This window comes from Coregonus lavaretus (genome assembly GCF_964263955.1).
Source record: "Coregonus lavaretus genome assembly, chromosome: 8".
Lineage (NCBI taxonomy): Eukaryota > Metazoa > Chordata > Actinopteri > Salmoniformes > Salmonidae > Coregonus > Coregonus lavaretus.
In genome coordinates, this window is record NC_139995.1 from 38,877,787 (window position 1) to 38,892,372 (window position 14,586).

Consider the following 14,586-nt stretch of genomic DNA (forward strand, 5'->3'; position numbering starts at 1 on the left):
CAACAACCTGACTCAACCTGAGAGGAATGCTATTTATGTTAGCTGACTAAGGCTATCCAACACTGCAACTTTTCCAAGTCGAAGTAAGCTTTCGGTTTTATTAGTTTATTGCCACCGGGGCCCGCCGGTGTAACTGTTAAACTGCTTGCTGTACACTGTACTGTGTGATTGTACACATGGATTAGATTGTGGGTTTACTAATGCGTTAGTTCTAGTTTGTTGACTATAACGTTAATATGGTGACAAGGATGTAGGTTGTGTAGCGGTTTGGCTTGGAGAGGTTTTTGATCCAGGTCACAGACAGCAAAAGGGAAAAGGTGAGAGAAGGAGAGCGCAAATATGCGAGAAATAATTATACAACAGCAAAGTGATGATGCTGTATGTGGCTGTGTGTGCGCTGTGATCAGGGATGTATTCATTCCGCCAATTCTGTTGCAAAACGTTCTTAAACAGAAGCAAATGGAACGAAACAGGGAGAGACCGACCTGAATTTATCCAATAGAAAACTTTTGTTTTAGACTAATGTTTTCACCCCAGATCAGCTAGATGCAGGCAAGAGTGTGCAAGGTGGTATTGAATGTGTCACTGTCTGTCACCTTGATTACTCCTATTTGTCTCTCAACCTGTCTCTCAAACTTTGATTTGTTGGCTAGGTTGTAGCAACCTCATGATGGGTAATTATATAGGGCAAATTCGAGTATCATGTAATAGCCTAAACCTATCGATGTTACATTGAGCTGGGTGAATGGAATATGACTGACAGTCATCCAATATGCTGTAATAGAATAAGGCAATGCTCATGAAAAAGAAATCATCCTCCCTAATCTTGAATGGCACAAACCGTGACGTGTGTGTTTTTATGTGTGTGTGATGCCCAAAAATCGAAGATTCCTGTAAGAATGACTTACCCTCGTGTTACAACACTGTGCACAGCCCCCTCCCCCAAACACACACACTCTCTCTCACACATACACACACTGCATGCGTTTCTGTTTAGCAGTGACACTATAAGCAGCAGTGAATGAGGCAGAGCGGTGTCATTGGATTACATAATGGAGGGCAGTAGTAGCAGACTGTGTGTGTGTGTGCAACACCAGCGGACTGATTGTACATCGTATGTTCTCCAAGGCCACACTAACAGAGCTTCTGCTGCTGCAGGACTGGACTTTCAGCACTGGAGCAACAATGGGCTGAGCTCTGTGTGTGTAGTAGGAGGAGCATGCTCCCAGCAAGGTGTTTTTGTTGGTGTGTGTGTGTGTGTATGTGTCTGAGGAGAGCGAGAGAGAGAGAGAGAGAGAGAGAGAGAGAGAGAGAGAGAGAGAGAAGAGAGAGAGAGGAGAGAGAGAGAGAGAGAGAGAGAGAGAGAGAGAGAGGAGAGAGAGAGAGAGAGAGAGAGAGAGAGAGGAGGAGAGAGAGAGAGAGAGAGAGAGAGAGAGAGAGAGAGAGAGAGAGAGAGAGAGAGAGAGAGAGAGAGAGAGAGAGAGAGGAGAGAAGAGAGAGGGAGAGAGAAGAGAGGAGAGAGAGAGAGAGATGAGAGAGAGAGAGGAAGAGAGAGAGAGAGAGAGAGAGAGAGAGAGAGAGAGAGAGAGAGAGAGAGAGAGAAGTAGGCTGTTGTGAGTGATGCATAATGTTGCGAGTGATGCATAATGTTGCTCAATGCTACCATCTAGCTGTGACTTCTGTTTAGTCCCACTTCTTTCTCTGTCACTCTTTCTAGCCCTTTTTCTCTCTCTTTGCTCTCTCTCTCTCGCTGTCTTTCGGTCTCTCCACCATTCTTTCCGTCTATCCCTCTCTCCACACCTCCCTTTCTCTTTCACTCCTCTCTCTCTCCCTCTCTCTCTCAATATCAGCAGCCAGGGTGATATAAATAATGCATCAAAACACATGAAAAACATTTACTGGTGATGAATGAAAAGGGAGGAAAGGAGGGAGAGAAGGGGAAAGGGTGACTGGGCCTTAAACAAAGGAGTTTTATAGTGCATTGAGAGATTTAGCATACCTGGACTTTTTACATTGAGGAAGAGATGGTAAAAATACAGTAATATACCAAATTGTTCCCCTAATATTGTCAGCCTCTAGTAGTTTACTGTGTTTACTGGTCGTTTACTTTAGAGCCAAACATGGCTTTATTGAGCTCCATCTCATCCAAAGTGCTGCCTAGTCCACTAACCATGGATTTCATTCATTACGGTGTAGCACTCAACAGTGTTTTTGTTTTGGTTAGTCTGTACATTGTAAATGCAACAAAGTGGGAGAATTGCAGAACCACCCTTTCATACACTACCTGACAACACGCATGCACCAACACACACACACACACACTTCTCTCCCTCTTTCCCCTATGTGGCACATCTTTCCAGCTCTCCTCAATCTCCCTCTCCTTCTTGCTCTCTCTTCCCCAACTTATCTGCTTCCCTCTCCCACCCTCACTCCCCCTCTCCCCACTCTCTATTACACCCCCCTCCCTCCTGGCACTGTGGCGATTGGCATTATTAAAAATTGATTGGCAGCGAGCATTTTGCAGCTTGCATGTATTACTGAGCCAGAGAGTGTTGGGAAAGCAGCCAGGATTGACAGACAGGCAGTGGAGGAATGGAAGGAGGAGTGTAAAGGAGGAGTATAAAGGAGGAGTGTAAAGGAGGAAGGAAATTATTAGTGTAAAGGAGGAAGGAAATTAGGAGTGTAAAGGAGTAGTGTAAAGGTGGAAGGAAATTAGGGGTGTGAAGGAGGAATGACATTAGGAGTGTAAAAGAGGAGTGTAAAGGGGGAATGAAATAATGGGTGTAAAGGAGGACTGTAAAGGAAGAATGTAAAAGAGGAAGGGAAGGAGGATTGTAAAGGAGGAGTGTAAGGGAGGAATGAAATGAGTAGTGTAAATGAGGTGTGTAAAGGATGAATGAAATGAAGAGTGTAAAGGAGGAGTGTAAAGGAAGGATGGGGAATGGAAGGAGGAATATAAAAGAGGAGTGTAAAGGAAGGATGAGGAATGGAAGGAGGACGGCCTGGGCCGGCGGGGTGTAAAGAGGGCTCACATGCAGGTGAGACTGGGTGTCTAGATTAGTTAGACAGATAGACGGACAGATAGATGAAGGGATGGACAGACAGAGATAGAGAGAGACAAGCAAGCAGGCAGGCAGGTAGGCAGGCAGGCAGAAAGGCAGACATAGTCAGATCAATTCAAAACTATATACAGTGGGGTATTTAGTCAGCCACCAATTGTGCAAGTTCTCCCACTTAAAAAGATGAAAGAGGCCTGTAACTTTCATCATAGGTACACGTCAACTATGACAGACAAAATGAGAAAAAAAAATCCAGAAAATCACATTGTAGGATTTTTAATGAATTTATTTGCAAATTATGGTGGAAAATAAGTAATTGGTCAATAACAAAAGTTTCTCAATACTTTGTTATATACCCTTTGTTGGCAATGACACAGGTCAAACGTTTTCTGTAAGTCTTCACAAGGTTTTCACACACTGTTGCTGGTATTTTGGCCCATTCCTCCATGCAGATCTCCTCTAGAGCAGTGATGTTTTGGGGCTGTCGCTGGGCAACACGGACTTCCAACTCCCTCCAAAGATTTTCTATGGGGTTGAGATCTGGAGACTGGCTAGGCCACTCCAGGACCTTGAAATGCTTCTTACGAAGCCACTCCTTCGTTGCCCGGGCGGTGTGTTTGGGATCATTGTCATGCTGAAAGACCCAGCCACGTTTCATCTTCAATGCCCTTGCTGATGGAAGGAGGTTTTCACTCAAAATCTCACGATACATGGCCCCATTCATTATTTCCTTTACACGGATCAGTCGTCCTGGTCCCTTTGCAGAAAAACAGCCCCAAAGCATGATGTTTCCACCCCCATGCTTCACAGTAGGTATGGTGTTCTTTGGATGCAACTCAGCATTCTTTGTCCTCCAAACACGACGAGTTGAGTTTTTACCCAAAAGTTCTATTTTGGTTTCATCTGACCATATGACATTCTCCCAATCCTCTTCTGGATCATCCAAATGCACTCTAGCAAACTTCAGACGGGCCTGGACATGTACTGGCTTAAGCAGGGGGACACGTCTGGCACTGCAGGATTTGAGTCCCTGGCGGCGTAGTGTGTTACTGATGGTAGGCTTTGTTACTTTGGTCCCAGGTCTCTGCAGGTCATTCACTAGGTCCCCCCGTGTGGTTCTGGGATTTTTGCTCACCGTTCTTGTGATCATTTTGACCCCACGGGGTGAGATCTTGCGTGGAGCCCCAGATCGAGGGAGATTATCAGTGGTCTTGTATGTCTTCCATTTCCTAATAATTGCTCCCACAGTTGATTTCTTCAAACCAAGCTGCTTACCTATTGCAGTTTCAGTCTTCCCAGCCTGGTGCAGGTCTACAATTTTGTTTATGGTGTCCTTTGACAGCTTTTTGGTCTTGGCCATAGTGGAGTTTGGAGTGTGACTGTTTGAGGTTGTGGACAGGTGTCTTTTATACTGATAACAAGTTCAAACAGGTGCCATTAATACAGGTAACGAATAGAGGACAGAGGAGCCTCTTAAAGAAGAAGTTACAGGTCTGTGAGAGCCAGAAATCTTGCTTGTTTGTAGGTGACCAAATACCAAATCCAAATGAATTGCAATGTACTTGAACAGAGCTTGCACAACATCACTCTCCCAAACATGCAAGCACACATCCTCTCCCTCTCTCTCTCCATCCTTCTTCATCCCTCTCTCTAAATTCCTGTACTATCAAATCTCAAATATCCTTCTCTCCCAACCTACACAATTACATTTCAAAACATATTTACAAGTAGTGTTGCTTATTTGCCAACGCTGTCAATGACATTTAGGAAATGGTGTGCAGCTATATCTTGATGTTGAGTAAACAATCCTAACATCTCTCTTCTCTGTCTTCCCTTCCTTCCTTTCTTTCTTTCTTTCTTTCTTTCTTTCTTTCTTTCTTTCTTTCTTTCTTTCTTTCTTTCTTTCTTTCTTTCTTTCTTTATTTCTTTCTTTCTTTCTATTTCCCTCCTACCCTCTCTATTCTCAATCTCTCTCTCCCTCTCCAGATGAACAGGCCTATCCAGGTGAAACCTGCGGACAGCGAGAGTCGAGGAGGTAGTGCTCCACTTCTTGAAACATAGCTGCCAACTGTCCCACATCAGTGTCACTATTACCCTTCTCTGTCCCATACAAGCGCGCACACACATCAGAGGAGGCTGGTGGGAGGAGCTATAGGAGGATGGGCTCATTGTAATGGCTGGAATGGGATTATGGAACGGTATCAAACACATTAAACCTATGGAAACCCTGTTTGACTCCATTCCGTTTCAGACTTTACAATGAGCCTGTCCTCCTCCTATAGCTCCTCCCACCAGCCTCCACTGACACAAATACGCACACACGCACACACACACATCCTCTCACTGACCCCTCCCAATGTTCACGTTAATTGCTCAATTCTCAATCGTTTGCTTTGTCTCTTATTCTTTTTTTTCATGCAACACATATTTAGTTGTGAATTAAGCATACGCAAGTTTGAGAGTTTTGAATAGCATCAGCTAGAGAGAGAGAGAGAGGATGGGAAATAAGTAGAGCATGCAAGGAGGAAAGGTTGGAGGAAGAAAGCATATCGAGTGAGAGAGAGAGGTGTGACCGTGTGAGAGTGAGAAAAGTAGAGAATGGCGGAGGAGAGGAGAGAGGGAGAGGAGGAAGAGAGAGAAAAATAGAGAGCGTGTGAGGAAAACATTTTTAGAAAGAGAGGTAAAAAGGTAGAGAGAAAGAGATGTAGAGTGTGTGTGAGAAAAGGGTAGAGAGAGAGAGAGACAGAGAGACAGAGAGAGAGAGAGAGAGAGTTACTGAGGGATTGCATGACTTCCTCCCTGTTTATTCTGGTCCTCTAACTGTGATTGATAGAGCTGGGGAGACAAGAGAGAAACAATCGGTGGATGAGCTGGAGAAGGATTTTTACTTCTCTCCCTCTCTCTTCCTTTAGCTCTCTCCATCCCTCCTGTTTCCCACCTCTCTCCCTCATTCTTCCTCCACCTCTCCAGCTCCCTTTCCTCTACCTCTATCCATCCCCCCTGTTTCTCTTAGTGCCTCATTCTCAAATCCGGGTCTTGCTCCACTGCTGGTTTTCATTATTCCCCTCTAACCAGGAACTGATTCAGACCTGAGAACACAGGCCTCTCAGTTTATGTCAATGTAGTGAATGAAGCCCTTATATAAAATTGAGGTGTTACATTAGTGACCGCTTTCCTGAGCACAGATTAAGTCTAGTCCTGGACTAAAACATTATTAAAATGGAGATTGTCCAATGAGAGTGGTTTTTAATCCAGGAGTAGGGTTCATCTGTTTAGGGAAACTGTCCCTAAGTGAAATTCTCACCATAAATTTGGTTTGATGGACATACTCTGGTCGACAACATGTTTATGGTCCTACAGACTTGGTCTGTACACGGTGCATCACTTCAAAAATCCCCACCCCTGGGAGTGAAACACTTATTGGTTCCTATCGATTTAATCTCCAGCTGAATATTATAGTTTATTGTGTTACAAGTTGCTTCCTGGAGAGAGTTGTGAGAATTAATGGTGCCATCCCATGAGAACTGTGAAGGCTTTAGCCATCAATGAGAGTGAGTGAGTGAGTGAGTGAGTGAGTGTGTGTGTGTGTGTGTGTGTGTGTGTGTGTGTGTGTGTGTGTGTGTGTGTGTGTGTGTGTGTGTGTGTGTGTGTGTGTGTGTGTGTGTGTGTGTGTGTGTGTGTGTGTGTGTGTGTGTGTGTGTGTGTGTGTGTGTGTGTGTGTGTGTGTGTGTGTGTGTGTGTGTGTGTGTGTGTGTGTGAGTGAGTGAGTGAGTGAGTGAGTGAGTGAGTGAGTGAGTGAGTGAGTGAGTGAGTGAGTGAGTGAGTGAGTGAGTGAGTGAGTGAGTGAGTGAGTGAGTGAGTGAGTGAGTGAGTGAGTGAGTGAGTGAGTGAGTGAGTGAGTGAGTGAGTGAGTGAGTGAGTGAGTGAGTGAGTGAGTGAGTGAGTGAGTGAGTGAGTGTGGAAACCTTTACTCCACTACATTCCTAAAGAAAATATGTACTTTTTACTCCCATACATCTTCCCTGACACGCAAAAGTACTCGTTACATTTCGAATGCTCAGACAGGACAGCAATATGGTCAAATTCACGCACCTACATGTCTCAATATAAGTACGTTGGCATTTATTCTCATGAATCTTGCCCTGGAGGCAGCTCTGCACAGTGGTCACTAGCTGGCATAGCCACACAGGGTGGCAGAATGAATCAGTTGGATGGGCATGTGATTTCTTTAGGCGGGCCCGTTTTTTCCAAGGGACCTGTTATAATTGTTTTAATGGGTGTTAGAGTAAAGACCATAGGCGGCTTGTGAGTTTCAAGCTTGGGGAAGCTTACAATTTATCCTACCATTTCTACCTATCTGTGTGCCAGTTATGATTATTTTTATATGAGCATTTTTTCATGGAACAGTTTCATTTCAATAATAACGTTTTTGTTTCTCAAAATCATTGTCAAGTGGTTAATCATAAAAATCTGAATTTAAAAGATCAAATGCAAGAGCACCAGCCTCTGCCATATGGACACATTGATACACCGTGATCCAATGGCAGCTAAAGAAATTAGCGCATATAACTTACATCGCCAACTAAGTAAAATGCATAGGCCTAAAGCCTACAAATAAAAACTGTAGAAAATATCCTGATGACAATGTTCTTTCAATCGCATTAATTTCTCTACTCCGCCTGTCTGCCCCCCTTTCTATCTGTGTCCCTTTCTATCTGTCTTGACATGAGCTATCGCTAGTGAAGGGCAACATTGTAAGCTACCAAATCAATCAACTGGATCTAGCCCGAAGCTGTCACTAGCTAACTTGCAACATTGTATCAACTAGCCTATTTCGGGCCCTCAGAGTTTCCCGCCCCAGTGAGCTCGGGACAGACAGCTGTTTTATGTGGGATAATCAGATCATGATATTTTGCTCTTTCACAACGAGGCCTGGTGATTATCAAGGCCGGGAGTGTTGGAAAGATTTTCCAACGACTGTGAGGAACTGTTATTATTCGCAATGGATGTAAAAACTGCGAAGCTCAGCTTATTAGCGGTGGACGTGGTGAGTTAAGACAATCAGAAATCAGACATCCCCAGATGGGCACTCCTACATTCGGGCACAGCCTAGGCCTCCTTCTAAGTGTGCTCAGGCGCACGCTCCCTTAACGTATCAGGACAGATAAACCATGCTCATTGCTCACATCGATCACTCCAAACAAAAGACAATGAACAAATTGACAAAGTTCATAAATGATGGCTATGAAATAAACCAACACTTGTTTCTCACAAGTGTAGCAGGTTGTGAACTCTGCAAACAACGTTTTACTGTAATTAATACATGCATTAATGGTACATTTACTAGGCCTACTGGTGACATATGTAATGGGGAATTGATAAAAAAGAAACAATCAAAGGTCAAACAATTCACACAATGAATGTGCAATAATTTTCGGGAGACAGCTGAGAACATTCTGGAGAGACGCTCCTTATCTTTGCCACACACCCCTCCCCTTCTTCTTGTCTCAACATTTTAAATTATACTCAAGACACATTATCTTTACACATATTTTAGATGCTTTTCACTGACAGCCGCAACTGAATAATCTGTTAGGCCTATTGCCACGCCCACTGCCCAAATTGCGGGCTTCCCAATAAAATAGTCATAGGCCTACGCACCTGTGATTTGAAACAATCCTCAGCTATTTTTTTTAAAGAAGCTAATGATCCTCTGTGGCTAAATCATGCTCTCTGGTGTAGGATTTTGAATGATTTTATTTAGACAGGAGTAATTATATAATTTTGGCAAAACATCATTTTACTTAAGGGGAAGGGAAGCCAGCATCCGAACAGTGCACTGTGCAACCGCCAACTTTCCTTTACAATTTGCAAGTGCACTGAAACCAGAGATCTGTATATAATGACGAGATGCTCATGTCTCCGCCCTAACAATGGGAGTCATTGTCCCAAATGCGGGAAGGCAGGCGAAAAGCTTAGGTCTGCATATTATACCCATAGAAACACATTGGGCTTATTATGGACAGATTTTGGCGAGAGTGAGCCCTCTCGCTTCGCCTCTTCCTCTCTGCTGGAGCTTTCTCACCAGAGAAAGCATCCGAGTGAGCGAAACAGCGCCCCTCTGTCTTGCTATATGTAACCCATGTATCTGATGCTGTCTGGACAAAATCGCTTAGTTCTTCCTCCAGTGCAAGATTCATGAGAATAACCGTAAACCTGCCCAATATAATGCGTTGTCATCCCTACTGCCTCTGATCTGGCGGACTCACTAAACACAAATACTGCGTTTATAAATTATGTCTGAGCCTTGGTGTGTGCATAAAAAATAAAAAAGCAAAATTGTGCAATCTGGTTTGTGGAATATAAGGAATATGATGTATAGCATTTAGTTTGTACTTTTACTTAAGCATGACAATCAAGTACTTTTTCCACCACTGTACTTAAATGCATTTAAAACCAGATACTTTTAGACTTTCACTCAAGCATTATTTTACTGAGTGACTTTCACAAGTATGACAATTGAATACTTTTCCCACCACTCTGTGTGTGTGTGTGTGTGGGCGTGGGCTTGTGTGTATGTGCGTGTGTGTCCTCCACCCCTGATCTTCGTGCCACACTTGTTAACATTCCCCCCTGTGCAAGGCCAGAGCCGAGATTAGTCTTGTTGACTCGGCAAGGACAGTCTGTCAGGGAGAGGCAGCAGGGAGAGGAGCCCCTTAACCCACACACACACACACATAAATCCTTGCACACTTGAACACATTCACAGACCCACACACTCAAACAAACCGCGCACACACATACCTGTTCATGACCAGTTCTTCTTTGTTTCAGAAGACAGAAAACTATTTGTGGGCATGCTCAACAAGCAGCAATCTGAAGACGATGTGCGATGTCTCTTCGAGTCTTTCGGCAGCATTGAAGAGTGCACCATCCTTAGAGGTCCTGATGGAAACAGTAAAGGTCAGTGCCTGTGGTTCCAGCTTCTCATCGCTTTGTTATGTTCATCTTCACGCCATATCATTAAGGACATTTATTTATTTATCTATTTATTTGTATTTATTTGAGTTTGAACAATTGACACCTTGAATAAGAATCCTTGAATCCTTTCCGGCATGTATCTTTAGATGGGCAATAGCTTATGTCTGGCTAACAGTGACCTTTTAGGAAGCTTTACCATCCTCTTCATCAGGCTCGGGGTGAAGTTTCCCATAGGTACAGATCTAGGATCAGCTTCCCCTCCCCCAATCCTAACCTGAACTATTAGTGGGAAGAATGCAAAACCCTACATCAGTGCGCTTTATTGGCAGGCTTCAGTAGTAAACCTCATTAGCTTCTTCAGTGCCGCTTCATTGCTTCACTTCATTATCAGCGGGCTGACACTAATCAATAGGCTCCATCACAACTAAGCCCAATAATTACTGTACGCTTGATCATTCACAGTCATCAGTAAGCCTCATCAGTGAGCTCCTTCAGTGAGTTGAATGGGAACGACGGCATGGGGATGCCCAATATTTGCTGTGAGCTTGATCATTTAGACTCATCACTAGGTTTAATCGATAGTCACGCTTCAGTGGTAGTAAGGCTTATACTGTAAGTGTAGGCATCATCGTTAGGCTTCATCAGTTAACTTCTAATGAAAGTGGGTTTGAATGATGTGGGTACCCACTGGGCACAGATGTCAATTCAATGTCTATTCCACGTTGGTTCAACGTAATTTCATTGAAATTACATGGAAACAACGTTGATTCAACTGGTGTGTGCCCCATGGGTAGTGAAAGACTGTCTGACTATCTTTTCTCTCTCTCTCTCTCTCTCTCTCTCTCTCTCTCTCAGGTTGTGCGTTTGTAAAGTACTCCTCTCACACTGAAGCTCAGGCAGCTATCAGTGCACTACATGGCAGCCAGACAATGCCTGTGAGTTCAGTATTCAATATGGTGAGTGTATCAGCTAGTGTGTGTCCTTGGTAGTGTGTGTGTGTATGTGTTAACATATATACTCCTTTACTCTCTGTGTGTGTGTGTGTGTGTGTGGCAGGGTGCATCCTCAAGTCTGGTGGTGAAGTTTGCCGACACAGATAAGGAGCGCACCATCCGGCGCATGCAGCAGATGGCTGGTCAGATGGGCATCTTCAACCCCATGGCCCTGCAGTTTGGGGCCTATGGGGCCTATGCACAGGTAGGACACACCAGGGGAGAATGACTGCCCCCTCTCATTGAAGCCACGGAAATTCAAGGCCGACCACGTTACTGCAGGCATTGTTAGCAGAAAACAGGATCCCCCATTATAGTGAATGGACAAATGGAAATCTTCATGGTCAATCTTAGTGTAAATAAAAAACATTTAGAAGACAATCATGGTACCAATAATTGCTTCTAATACACCAGATGTATGTCCTTGAACCAATAATTTGTTTTATTGCACACAGAAGAAGTTATAAGGATAATTTATTTGCTAATGGCAGCCTGCAGTACCCTGGTCAGCCTTCAACTTCAGTTAGTTAATGAGAGGGGGAAGCACCAATGTTCCCTCTAAGCTGCGCATGTGAGCGGGCGCGCAGTAGCCCGAGACTGCCGTGCAGCTCCCCGGGACTGCCACGCAGAAGAAATATCAGTCCACAGAGAGAAGCACGAGATTGAACTTCACTTTCTAGAGCAGTGGTCAGCAGCGGTCAGCAACCGGTCGACCCCAAGGCATTCCTAGTCGATCGCCAAACATTTCTGTAAAAACCCAATGATAAAGCCTTGTGTTCCTATTTTTTTTTATTGGTCTCAGGCTGTTGGCGGTAGGTGAACTGTTGCCATTTTGAACCATTTTGAACCATTTCATGTTCTACCAGCTGGTCCTCTGTAGCTCAGCTGGTAGAGCACGGCGCTTATAACGCCAAGGTAGTGGGTTCGATCCCCGGGACCACCCATACACAAAAATGTATGCACGCATGACTGTAAGTCGCTTTGGATAAAAGCGTCTGCTAAATGGCATATTATATTATTATAAGGTACAAACTCTGCTTTCCCGGCGGGCCCGGAGAGCAACTCAAGCGCACTATAGGCTTACCACTTGCCAATCGGATGGCACATATTACCGTGTCTGCAGTTACGTAGCAGGCGTAAAAGAAAGCTACAGCAAAGTTGATACTGTGAGATTTCAAAACGTTTAAAACCAGACTAGAGAGAGACTGTCAATGAATACAGCAAAGAGCTGCTGTTTTTATGAGTGAGTTCATGTTTAAGTTCTTACTGAGCACTGTCAACACTTTGTATTGAACACTTTTAGAATCCATAAAATGCGCATTCTTGTTATTTCCACTCAATGCTACAACAAGCACTGCAGCAGTAATGAATGAGTAGGAAAGTGTATCTATAGGCTTGCGTTGTTGTTGTCATCAGCGGCTTGGGTCTTTTTTAATATCGAGGAACATTTCACTTTCTCGGTTCATAGGAGTAACAACATGAATTTGTGCACGAGGCAGAAATAATGCGGTGCGACTCGAGTTTCGCCATAAGCTGGAAGGCGGTGTCCCTTTTTGGTCAGTGTCAGTGAAGGAAAGGGAGAGCGGAGGGATGTTGAGAGGCGGACCGTCAGTCTGCTGCTCTCTCCCTCCGCTGAGACTGGCCATCAGATGCAGGCACCATCAGCCCAGTAAAATAAAAATATAATTATTTAACTGTATGCTCACTCAGCTGTGCCTTACAAGTAATACAACAACAGATATTTTACTGTGCTCATATAGCCTACCTCAAATGTTTTAATATAATTAAAAAAAAGGCCTGAACAACAATGTATTAGCAGGGCAATTCAAGCAAAGACAAAATGCGGTGATAATGTATTGGGCCTATAGCTTACTGCACAAACCTTATTGCTACAGTACTGTTTTTAATTGGTTAATGTTGCATAGGCTTACATTTTTTAAGTCATGTTAAAAAAAAATCTTAGCAGTAGATCTCAGCTTGCATTTTGACTCAGAAAACGTTGATGACCACTGTTCTAGATTTTTCCCTGTTAACACTATCAACGTTTCCCCTTTACTGTGGCAATTGTGATCGAATCAACTCAACATTGGCCACTTTCAATGCAACATACCGAAACAAAACAAACTATGCAAGAGATTTTGTTGTAGGTAGAACGCATCGGAGTAGGATTCTATTGCATTGACACGCACGACTCAGCCTGTACTCTACACAGACCGGTGTGGCATAAACAATCAGAGCTGCAGTAGGCCTATACAGTGCCTTGCAAAAGTATTCATCCCCCTTGGCATTTTTCCTATTTTGTTGCATTACAACCTGTAATTTCAATGGATTTCTAATTGGATTTCATGTAATGGACATACACAAAATAGTCCAAATTGGTGAAGTGAAATAAAAAAAATTACTTGTTTGGGATCATTGTCATGCTGAAAAACCCAGCCACGTTTCATTTTCAATGCCCTTGCTGATGGAAGGAGGTTTTCAATCAAAATCTCACGATACATGGCCCCATTCATTCTTTCCTTTACACGGATCAGTCGTCCTGGTCCCTTTGCAGAAAAACAGCCCCAAAGCATGATGTTTCCACCCCCATGCTTCACAGTAGGTATGGTATTCTTTGGATGCAACTCAGCATTCTTTGTCCTCCAAACACGACGAGTTGAGTTTTTACCAAAAAGTTCTATTTTGGTTTCATCTGACCATATGACATTCTCCCAATCCTCTTCTGGATCATCCAAATGCACTCTAGCAAACTTCAGACGGGCCTGGACATGTACTGGCTTAAGCAGGGGGACACGTCTGGCACTGCAGGATTTGAGTCCCTGGGGCGTAGTGTGTTACTGATGGTAGGCTTTGTTACTTTGGTCCCAGGTCTCTGCAGGTCATTCACTAGGTCCCCCCGTGTGGTTCTGGGATTTTTGCTCACCGTTCTTGTGATCATTTTGACCCCACGGGGTGAGATCTTGCGTGGAGCCCCAGATCGAGGGAGATTATCAGTGGTCTTGTATGTCTTCCATTTCCTAATAATTGCTCCCACAGTTGATCTCTTCAAACCAAGCTGCTTACCTATTGCAGATTCAGTCTTCCCAGCCTGGTGCAGGTCTACAATTTTGTTTCTGGTGTCCTTTGACAGCTCTTTGGTCTTGGCCATAGTGGAGTTTGGAGTGTGACTGCTTGAGGTTGTGGACAGGTGTCTTTTATACTGATAACAAGTTCAAACAGGTGCTATTAATACAGGTAACGAGTGGAGGACAGAGGAGCCTCTTAAAGAAGAAGTTACAGGTCTGTGAGAGCCAGAAATCTTGCTTGTTTGTAGGTGACCAAATACTTATTTTCCACCATAATTTGCAAATAACTTCTTAAAAAATCCTACAATGTGATTTTCTGGATTTTTTTTCTCTCAATTTGTCTGTCATAGTTGACGTGTACCTATGATGAAAATTACAGGCCTCTCTCATCTTTTTAAGTGGGAGAACTTGCACAATTGGTGGCTGACTAAATTTCCCCACTGTATACAGTAATTTACACACACACACACAAGCAAGTACACACACTCA

The 14,586-nt window shown here is 43.8% G+C and overlaps 1 protein-coding gene across 12 annotated transcripts in view; it reads left to right on the top strand.

The window, feature by feature from the left end:
• LOC311134387 (CUGBP Elav-like family member 4) overlaps nucleotides 1–14,586 on the top strand; it is a gene marked incomplete at both ends in the record, with an annotated part of 143,531 nt that overhangs the window by 103,973 nt on the left and 24,972 nt on the right. For 5 of the 12 annotated variants that reach the window (XM_084168059.1, XM_084168061.1, XM_084168054.1 and 2 more), the window contains 4 exons: nucleotides 5,046–5,094; nucleotides 9,897–10,022; nucleotides 10,896–10,975; nucleotides 11,097–11,237. In XM_084168059.1, coding sequence (XP_084024185.1) covers nucleotides 5,046–5,094; nucleotides 9,897–10,022; nucleotides 10,896–10,975; nucleotides 11,097–11,237 — 396 coding nt within the window. Of the gene's footprint in view, nucleotides 1–5,045; nucleotides 5,098–9,893; nucleotides 10,023–10,895; nucleotides 10,976–11,096; nucleotides 11,238–14,586 lie in introns of all 12 variants that reach the window. The other 7 variants (XM_084168052.1, XM_084168056.1, XM_084168058.1 and 4 more) reach the window with 2 other exon arrangements.